Consider the following 10,952-nt stretch of genomic DNA (forward strand, 5'->3'; position numbering starts at 1 on the left):
CGGATGGCGGTGGCACGGCCCCCACTGCAGGGCTGCGTCACGTCGTTGGACCTGGGGGGGGGACACACACGGCATGGGGGGGGTCAGGGGGTGTTGGGGGGACACGGCGGGGTCCCTGTCCCCCTCCCCGACACCCCCGTCACCTGTAGAAGAAGACGATGTCAGGCAGGTCGGGGTGGCCGGGGGGGAAGTGCTCGGGGGGAGACGTGACCCCGTCCAGTGTGGAGGCGGTGGTGACACCTGGGGGGACACAGTGGGGGTGTCAGGGGACACACACACACACACACCAGGGGTGCCACCAGGGTCCCAGGGGACAGCGGGGGGACACACGCACACACTTGGGGGTGTCCCAGGACCATCAGGATCCCAGGGGACAGGGACACACACAAACACACACTCACACACACGCACACACTTGGGGGTGTCCCAGGACCATCAGGATCCCAGGGGACAGGGACACACACAAACACACACTCACACACACGCACACACTTGGGGGTGTCCCAGGACCATCAGGATCCCAGGGGACAGGGACACACACAAACACACACTCACACACACGCACACACTTGGGGGTGTCCCAGGACCATCAGGATCCCAGGGGACAGGGACACACACAAACACACACTCACACACACGCACACACTTGGGAGTGTCCTAGTGCCACCAGGATCCCGGGGGACAGGGACACACACACACACACTCGGGAGTGCCCCAGTGCCACCGGGTCCCGGAGGACACACACACTCAGGGGTGTCCCAGTGCCACCGGCATCCCAGGGGAGGGGATACACATGGACACACACACACACGGACACAGACACACACACACACTCGTGACACCCAGTGCCATCGGGGCTGCGAGGGACAGGGACACACACACACACGGGTGTCCCAGTGCCACTGGGGTCCCAGGGGACACACACACACACACTCATGACACTCAGTGCCATTGGGATCCCAGGGGATGAGACACACACACACATACACAGAGGCACACTCGGGGGTGTCCCAGTGCCACCAGCATCCCAGGGGGCACACACACACACACACACACACAGGAGTGTCCCAGTGCCACCAGGTCCCGGAGGACACACACACACACGCACACACTTGGGGGTGTCCCAGTGCCACTGGCATCCCAGGGGACAGTGGGACACACACGGACACACACACTCAGGGGTGTCCCAGTGCCAGCAGGGACACAGGGGACAGGGACACACACACACACACAGACACACACTCTCTCACACTTGGGGATGTCCCAGTGCCACCAGGTCCCGGAGGACACACACACACACACTCGTGACACCCAGGGCCACTGGGGTCCCAGGGGACACACACACACATACGGGGGTGTCCCAGTGCCACAGGGGTCCCAGGGGACACACGCACACACACACACACTTGGGCGTGTCCCAGGGGACACACACACACACACACACTCGTGACACCCAGTGCCATCGGGGCTGCGAGGGACAGGGACACACACACACACGGGTGTCCCAGTGCCACTGGGGTCCCAGGGGACACACACACACACACTCATGACACTCAGTGCCATTGGGATCCCAGGGGATGAGACACACACACACATACACAGAGGCACACTCGGGGGTGTCCCAGTGCCACCAGCATCCCAGGGGGCACACACACACACACACACACACACACAGGAGTGTCCCAGTGCCACCAGGTCCCGGAGGACACACACACACACGCACACACTTGGGGGTGTCCCAGTGCCACTGGCATCCCAGGGGACAGTGGGACACACACGGACACACACACTCAGGGGTGTCCCAGTGCCAGCAGGGACACAGGGGACAGGGACACACACACACACACACAGACACACACTCTCTCACACTTGGGGATGTCCCAGTGCCACCAGGTCCCGGAGGACACACACACACACACTGTCTCAGGGGTGTCCCAGTGCCACTGGGGTCCCAGGGGACACACACACACATACGGGGGTGTCCCAGTGCCACAGGGGTCCCAGGGGACACACGCACACACACACACACTTGGGCGTGTCCCAGGGGACACACACACACACACACACACACTCGTGACACCCAGTGCCAATGGGGTCCCAGGGTCCCAGGACACACACACACACTCAGGGGTGTCCCAGTGCCATTCCCAGGACACACACACACACACACACACTCACCCAGGAGGCGGTCGGCCAGGCTGACGGGCTGGGAGGACACGGGGGTCTTGTATCCCACGAGGTCGGGGGGCACCAGGATGGACTGACACACGTGGGACCGCACCACGCGGGACGGGTCCCCCTCGCCCCCCGCCAGCCGCGCGTCCGTCACGTTGTCACTGCACGAGGCCAGCTTCCTGCCCTGCCGCGGGGCACACGCGTGTGTGTGTGCGTGTGCAACGATGGCACACGCATGTGTGGGCATGTGCAATGACAGCACACACGTGTGCAGTGACAGCACACGCATGTGTTTACAATGACAGCACACACATGTGTGTGCAACAATGGCTCACATGTGTGTGTGCAAGTGCAACAATGGCACACGTGTGTGTGGGTATGTGCAACGACAGCACGTGTGTGTGTGCAATAACAGCACATGCACGTGTGTGTGCGTGTTCAATGACGGCACAAACGTGTGCATGCAACAAAGGCACACACGTGTGTGTGTTTAATGACAGCACACACGTGTGTGTGTTTAATGACAGCACACACGTGTGTGTGCAATGACAGCACATGCATGTGTGTACAAAAAAGGCTCGTGTGTGTGCATGTGCAATGACGGCACACGCGTGTGTGTGCGTGTTCAATGACAGCACACACGTGTGTGTGCATGTGCAATGATGGCACATGCGTTTGTGTGTGCATGTTCAATGATAGCACACATGTGTGTGTGCATGTGCAATGACGGCACACGCGTGTGTGTGTATGATCAATGACAGCACACGCGTGTGTGTGTTCAATGACAGCACACACGTGTGTGGGTATGTACAACGACAGCACATGTGTGTGTTCAATGACAGCACACACTTGTGTGTGCAATGACAGCACATGCGTGTGCCTGCAACGAGGGCTCACATGTGTGTGTGCATGTGTAATGATGGCACACGTGTGTGTGTGCAATGATGGTACACGTGTGTGTGCCTGGGGCAGTCACTAGCCCAGTCCCTGTGCCTGGGGAGTCACCACTAGCCTTGTGCCATGCCCGTGCCAGTCACTAGCCCAGTCTCCGTGCCCAGGACATTCACTAGCCCAGTCTCCGTGCCCGGGGCAATCACTAGCCCAGTCCCCGTGCCCAGGACAGGCACTAGCCCAGTCCCCATGCCCGGGCAATCACTAGCCCAACGCCCATGGCACTCACTAGCCCAGTCTCCATGCCCAGGGCAGTCACTAGCCCAGTCCTCAAGGCAGTCACTAGCCCAGTCCCTGTGCCCAGGGAAATCACTGGCCTGGTGCCCATTCCCAAGGCATTTACTAGCCCAATGCCCGTGCCCAGGGCAGTCACTAGCCCAATGCCCATGGCGGTCACTAGCCCAGTCCCCGTGCCCATGGCAGTCACTAGCCCAGTCCCCATGCCCAGGGCAATCACTAGCCCAGTCCCCGTGCCCATGGCAGTCACTAGCCCAGTCCCCATGCCCTGGGCAGTCACTAGCCCAATGCCCATGGCAATCACTAGCCCAGTCCCTGTGCCCATGGCAGTCACTAGCCCAGTCTCCATGGCAGTCACTAGCCCAATGCCCGTGCCCAGGGCAATCACTAGCCCAGTCCCCATGCCCATGGCAGTCACTAGCCCAGTCCCCGTGCCCGCTGGCCTCACCTGGTGGCCGCAGAGGCTGATGTTGAAGTGGTGGAAGTACTTGAGGCCCTTGGCGGTGAAGCTGGGGCCGCTGGCGAAGGCGGCGCCGGGGGCCAGAGCCGAGAGGTCGTAGCGCAGGACGCGGCCCCGCAGCGCCAGGGAGAAGCTGCAGTTGTTGTAGCAGAGGGACCGGAGCTGGGGACAGGAGGTGGCCCTCAGGGGACAGTTGGGGTCACCCAGAGGGGATGGCCGGGGGGGCTGGGGTCATCCCCCTGGGGACAGGAGGGAGGGCTGGCATCGCCCCTTGGGCAGCCCAGGGGGGTGGCGTCACCCATCCAGGGTCAGACAGTGTCACCCACCCGGGATGGCCATGGGGGCTGGTGGCACCTCCTTGGGGACATCTGGAGGGCTGGCATCACTCATTCAGGCAGTGTCACCCACCCAGTGTCACCCACCCAGGATGGGGTTGGTGACACCCGTCCAGGGTCAGATACTGTCACCCACCTTGTCACCCACCCAGGATGGTCATGGGAGGCTGGTGGCACCTCCTTGGGGACATCTAGGGGGCTGGCATCACCCATTCAGACAGTGTCACCCACCCAGGATGGCCATGGGGGCTGGTGTCACCTCCTTGGGGACAGCTGGGGGGCTGGCATCACCCATTCACACAGTGTCACCCACCCAGGACGGTCATGGGGGCTGGTGGCACCTCCTTGGGGACATCTAGGGGGCTGGCATCACTCATTCAGGCAGTGTCACCCACCCAGTGTCACCCACCCAGGATGGGGTTGGCGTCACCCACCCGGGGTCAGACAGTGTCACCCACCCAGGATGGGGTTGGCATCACCCATTCAGACAGTGTCACCCACCCAGGATGGTCATGGGGGGCTGGTGTCACCTCCTTGGGGACATCTGGGGGGCTGGCATCACCCATGCACACAGTGTCACCCACCCAGGGTGGCCATGGGGGCTGGTGTCACCCCCCCATGATGGCGAGGGTGCTGGTGCCACCTTCCTGGAGCTGGCTGGTGCCACCCACCTGGGACATCTAGGTTGGGGGGCTGGTGTCACCCATTTGGGATGTCCCCCCGCCACCTCCCCGGGACCCTCACCCCCAGGGGGACACGCGGGGACGGGCACCTGGTTGCTGCGGGTGCCGGGGCCGCAGGGGTGGCAGGAGGGGGTCCCGTCGGAGGGGTGACCCCGCAGGTAGGTGCCGGGGGGACAGGGTTGGCAGGTCCCCGAGGTGGGGTCCAGGGCGTTGCCGGGGGGACACGGGGCGCAGGAGCCGGCGGGTTCGGGGACGCAGCGGCGGCAGAAGGACGCCACCCCCCCCAGCACGTTGGTGACGTTGATGGAGTAGAGCTTGGCCAAATGACGGCACACGCGTGTGTGTGTATGATCAATGACAGCACACGCGTGTGTGTGTTCAATGACAGCACACACGTGTGTGGGTATGTACAACGACAGCACATGTGTGTGTTCAATGACAGCACACACTTGTGTGTGCAATGACAGCACATGCGTGTGCCTGCAACGAGGGCTCACATGTGTGTGTGCATGTGTAATGATGGCACACGTGTGTGTGTGCAATGATGGTACACGTGTGTGTGCCTGGGGCAGTCACTAGCCCAGTCCCTGTGCCTGGGGAGTCACCACTAGCCTTGTGCCATGCCCGTGCCAGTCACTAGCCCAGTCTCCGTGCCCAGGACATTCACTAGCCCAGTCTCCGTGCCCGGGGCAATCACTAGCCCAGTCCCCGTGCCCAGGACAGGCACTAGCCCAGTCCCCATGCCCGGGCAATCACTAGCCCAACGCCCATGGCACTCACTAGCCCAGTCTCCATGCCCAGGGCAGTCACTAGCCCAGTCCTCAAGGCAGTCACTAGCCCAGTCCCTGTGCCCAGGGAAATCACTGGCCTGGTGCCCATTCCCAAGGCATTTACTAGCCCAATGCCCGTGCCCAGGGCAGTCACTAGCCCAATGCCCATGGCGGTCACTAGCCCAGTCCCCGTGCCCATGGCAGTCACTAGCCCAGTCCCCATGCCCAGGGCAATCACTAGCCCAGTCCCCGTGCCCATGGCAGTCACTAGCCCAGTCCCCATGCCCTGGGCAGTCACTAGCCCAATGCCCATGGCAATCACTAGCCCAGTCCCTGTGCCCATGGCAGTCACTAGCCCAGTCTCCATGGCAGTCACTAGCCCAATGCCCGTGCCCAGGGCAATCACTAGCCCAGTCCCCATGCCCATGGCAGTCACTAGCCCAGTCCCCGTGCCCTGGGCAGTCACTAGCCCAATGCCCATGGCAATCACTAGCCCAGTCCCTGTGCCCATGGCAGTCACTAGCCCAGTCTCCATGGCAGTCACTAGCCCAATGCCCGTGCCCAGGGCAATCACTAGCCCAGTCCCCATGCCCATGGCAGTCACTAGCCCAGTCCCCGTGCCCGCTGGCCTCACCTGGTGGCCGCAGAGGCTGATGTTGAAGTGGTGGAAGTACTTGAGGCCCTTGGCGGTGAAGCTGGGGCCGCTGGCGAAGGCGGCGCCGGGGGCCAGAGCCGAGAGGTCGTAGCGCAGGACGCGGCCCCGCAGCGCCAGGGAGAAGCTGCAGTTGTTGTAGCAGAGGGACCGGAGCTGGGGACAGGAGGTGGCCCTCAGGGGACAGTTGGGGTCACCCAGAGGGGATGGCCGGGGGGGCTGGGGTCATCCCCCTGGGGACAGGAGGGAGGGCTGGCATCGCCCCTTGGGCAGCCCAGGGGGGTGGCGTCACCCATCCAGGGTCAGACAGTGTCACCCACCCGGGATGGCCATGGGGGCTGGTGGCACCTCCTTGGGGACATCTGGAGGGCTGGCATCACTCATTCAGGCAGTGTCACCCACCCAGTGTCACCCACCCAGGATGGGGTTGGTGACACCCGTCCAGGGTCAGATACTGTCACCCACCTTGTCACCCACCCAGGATGGTCATGGGAGGCTGGTGGCACCTCCTTGGGGACATCTAGGGGGCTGGCATCACCCATAGGGGGGCTGGCTTCGCCCCTTGGGCAGCCCAGGGGGGTGGTGTCACCCATCCAGGGTCAGACAGTGTCACCCACCCAGGATGGCCATGGGGGCTGGTGTCACCTCCTTGGGGACAGCTGGGGGGCTGGCATCACCCATTCACACAGTGTCACCCACCCAGGACGGTCATGGGGGCTGGTGGCACCTCCTTGGGGACATCTGGAGGGCTGGCATCACTCATTCAGGCAGTGTCACCCACCCAGTGTCACCCACCCAGGACGGTCATGGGGGCTGGTGGCACCTCCTTGGGGACATCTGGGGGGCTGGCATCACCCACTCAAACAGTGTCACCCACCCAGGGGTGGCCAGCAGGGCTGGTGGCACCTCCTTGGGGACATCTGGAGGGCTGGCATCACTCATTCAGGCAGTGTCACCCACCCAGTGTCACCCACCCAGGATGGGGTTGGCGTCACCCACCCGGGGTCAGACAGTGTCACCCACCCAGGATGGGGTTGGCATCACCCATTCAGACAGTGTCACCCACCCAGGGTGGCCATGGGGGCTGGTGGCACCTCCTTGGGGACATCTGGGGAGCTGGCATCACCCATCCACACAGTGTCACCCATCCAGGATGGCCATGGGGGGTTGGTGGCACCTCCTTGGGGACATCTAGGGGGCTGGCATCACCCATGCACACAGTGTCACCCACCCAGGGTGGCCATGGGGGCTGGTGTCACCCCCCCATGATGGCGAGGGTGCTGGTGCCACCTTCCTGGAGCTGGCTGGTGCCACCCACCTGGGACATCTAGGTTGGGGGGCTGGTGTCACCCATTTGGGATGTCCCCCCGCCACCTCCCCGGGACCCTCACCCCCAGGGGGACACGCGGGGACGGGCACCTGGTTGCTGCGGGTGCCGGGGCCGCAGGGGTGGCAGGAGGGGGTCCCGCCGGAGGGGTGACCCCGCAGGTAGGTGCCGGGGGGACAGGGTTGGCAGGTCCCCGAGGTGGGGTCCAGGGCGTTGCCGGGGGGACACGGGGCGCAGGAGCCGGCGGGTTCGGGGACGCAGCGGCGGCAGAAGGACGCCACCCCCCCCAGCACGTTGGTGACGTTGATGGAGTAGAGCTTGGCCACGTCGTTGGTGTATCTCCGGCCCTGGCACCAAGACCACACGTCACCACGGGCCACCCCAGGTGTCCCACACCCCCACACCCCCATCCCGAGGTATGGGGGGTGTCACCCCCTTTGTCCCCTCACCGCCTCGTGGTAGGGGGTGCGCTGGAAAGCCCAGGTGAAGCTCATGGTGGCGTTCTTCTCCACCACGTAGGTGTAGGACTGCTTCCCCTTGGGGCCCGTCCACGTCTCCACCGGCGTGTTGGTGCGGGAGTTGACACCCTGTGGGGACACGGGGATGGTGAGACCCCCCCAAAAACCCCACTGTGTCCCCTCCCCGTGTCCCCCCCCCAACTCACCACCATGAAGTAGAGCTCACAGCTGACGCTGCAGATGGTCTCGAAGACGAAGGTGATCCTGGCCACCTCCTTGTTCTCCACGTCCTCCAGCACCGGGTTTGGGGGGCTGGGGGTGGTGTGGGGACAATGTGGGGACACTGCCAGGCTCCACCCCACACCCCCCAACCCCACACCTTCCTCAGGGACACCCCGGTGGCTTGTCCCCACCTCACCTGAAGCCGGGGACCACCAGCGTGAGGATCATGAAGTCGTTATCGGAGGCTCCTGCTGCCGTGTAGATGTAGTCCCCGGCCACCTCCCACCCTGCAAGGGACAAGGTGACAGCTCAAGGAAGGTCCCCTGGATGCCACCAGCAGGAGGGGACGGGGAGGGGACAGTGTCCCCGGCGGTACCTGCCATCCCCTTGTACTCGAAGTTGATGCCGCTGAGGACGGTGGTCTCCATGTTGGGGGGCAACACGTTCCACCACTTGTACTCCAGCCCCAGCACCGGCTCGGTGCCCGCCGGGCAGCTGAGACAGCCTGGGGACAGCAGGGGACAGCCCTGCACCGGGGTGGCACCCACCTCCCCACCACCCGTGGGTGCCCCGGTCACCCCTTGGGACCCCTCTGGCACTGGGGACACCCCCCGACATCTCTACCAGGACAGGAGGGGACAACCCCGCACTGGGGTGCCACCACCCTCCCCCCTGGCATCCCCCTGGTGCCCTGGTCACCCCTTGGGGACAATGATGGAGATATCTTTACCAGAGCCATAGGGACAGGAGGGGACAATCCTGTACAAGGTGCCACCACCCTGCCCCTGTCACCCCTTGGGGAAGATGACGGGGACCTCCTTATGGGAACTGTAGGGACAGGAGGGGACAGCCCTGCACCGGGGTGGCACCCACCTCCCCATCACCCGTGGGTGCCCCGCTCACCCCTTGGGACCCCGCTGGCACTGGGGACACCCCTTGGGGACATCCCTACCAGAGCTATAGGGACAGGAGGGGACAATCCTGCACTGGGGTGCCACCACCCTCCCCCTGGCATCTTTGGGTGCCCAGGTCACCCCTTGGGGACAGTGACAGGGCCATAGGGACAGGAGGGGACAATCCTGTACAAGGTGCCACCACCCTCCCCCTGGCATCTGTGGGTGCCCAGGTCACCCCCTGGGGACAATGATGGGGACATCCCTACCAGAGCCATAGGGACAGGAGGGGACAACCTTGTACCAGGGTGGTACCCCTCTCCCCCTGATGTCTGTGGGTGCCCGGGTCACCCCTTGGGGACAATGATGGGGACATCCCTACCAGAGCCGTAGGGACAGGAGGGGACAGCCCTGCACTGGGGTGCCACCCCCTTTCCCCTGGCATCTCCCTGGTGCCCTGGTCACCCCTTGGGGACAATGATGGGGACCTCCTTATGGAAACCGTAGGGACAGGAGGGGACAGCCCTGCCCAGGGGTGGCACCCAACTCCCCCTGGCATCTGTGGGTGCCCTGGTCACCCCTTGGGGACAGTGACAGGGCCATAGGGACAGAAGGGGACAGCCCTGCATGGGGGTGGCACCACCCTCCCCTAGCATCTGTGGGTGCCCAGGTCACCCCTTGGGGACATCCCTACCAGAGCTGTAGGGACAGGAGGGGACAACCCTGCACTGGGGTGCCACCCCCCTTTCTCCTGGCATCTCCCTGGTGCCCAGGTCACCCCCTGGGGACAATGATGGGGACATCCCTTCCAGACCCATAGGGACAGGAAGGGACAATCCTGTATAAGGTGCCACCCCCTTTCCCCTGGCAGCTCTGGGTGCCCTGGTCACCCCTTGGGGACATCCCTACCAGAGCTGTAGGGCCAGGAGGGGACAACCCTCTCCCCCTGATGTCTGTGGGTGCCCGGGTCACCCCTTGGGGACAATGATGGGGACATCCCTACCAGAGCCGTAGGGACAGGAGGGGACAGCCCTGCCCAGGGGTGCCACCCCCTTTTCCCTGGCATCTCCCTGGTGCCCTGGTCACCCCTTGGGGACAATGATGGGGACCTCCTTATGGAAACCGTAGGGACAGGAGGGGACAGCCCTGCCCAGGGGTGGCACCCAACTCCCCCTGGCATCTGTGGGTGCCCTGGTCACCCCTTGGGGACAGTGACAGGGCCATAGGGACAGAAGGGGACAGCCCTGCATGGGGGTGGCACCACCCTCCCCTAGCATCTGTGGGTGCCCAGGTCACCCCTTGGGGACATCCCTACCAGAGCTGTAGGGACAGGAGGGGACAACCCTGCACTGGGGTGCCACCCCCCTTTCTCCTGGCATCTCCCTGGTGCCCAGGTCACCCCCTGGGGACAATGATGGGGACATCCCTACCAGACCCATAGGGACAGGAAGGGACAATCCTGTATAAGGTGCCACCCCCTTTCCCCTGGCAGCTCTGGGTGCCCTGGTCACCCCTTGGGGACATCCCTACCAGAGCTGTAGGGCCAGGAGGGGACAACCCTGCACTGGGGTGCCACCCACCTCCCCCTGGCAGCTCTGGATGCTCCCTGGGGACAGTGATGGGGACATCCCTACCAGAGCCATAGGGACAGGAGGGGACAACCTTGTACCAGGGTGGTACCACCCTCCCCCTGGCATCTGTGGGTGCCCAGGTCACCCCTTGGGGACATCCCTACCAGAGCCGTAGGGACAGGAGGGGACAGCCCTGCACTGGGGTGCCACCCCCTTTC

At 63.9% G+C, this 10,952-nt stretch overlaps 1 protein-coding gene across 1 annotated transcript in view; it reads right to left on the reverse strand.

The window, feature by feature from the left end:
• Positions 1-10,952, reverse strand: part of LOC106893395 (UPF0577 protein KIAA1324-like) — a 28,216-nt gene that overhangs the window by 3,928 nt on the left and 13,336 nt on the right. Inside the window, exons 9-17 of the mRNA XM_014951330.1 lie at positions 8,647-8,775; positions 8,467-8,557; positions 8,255-8,360; positions 8,040-8,177; positions 7,683-7,937; positions 6,246-6,419; positions 2,179-2,359; positions 144-240; positions 42-51 (exon numbers count right to left, since the gene is read on the reverse strand). Coding sequence (XP_014806816.1) covers positions 42-51; positions 144-240; positions 2,179-2,359; positions 6,246-6,419; positions 7,683-7,937; positions 8,040-8,177; positions 8,255-8,360; positions 8,467-8,557; positions 8,647-8,775 — 1,181 coding nt within the window. The remainder of the gene's footprint in view (positions 1-41; positions 52-143; positions 241-2,178; positions 2,360-6,245; positions 6,420-7,682; positions 7,938-8,039; positions 8,178-8,254; positions 8,361-8,466; positions 8,558-8,646; positions 8,776-10,952) is intronic.

Source organism: Calidris pugnax, unplaced genomic scaffold (genome assembly GCF_001431845.1).
Source record: "Calidris pugnax isolate Ruff unplaced genomic scaffold, ASM143184v1 scaffold194, whole genome shotgun sequence".
NCBI lineage: Eukaryota > Metazoa > Chordata > Aves > Charadriiformes > Scolopacidae > Calidris > Calidris pugnax.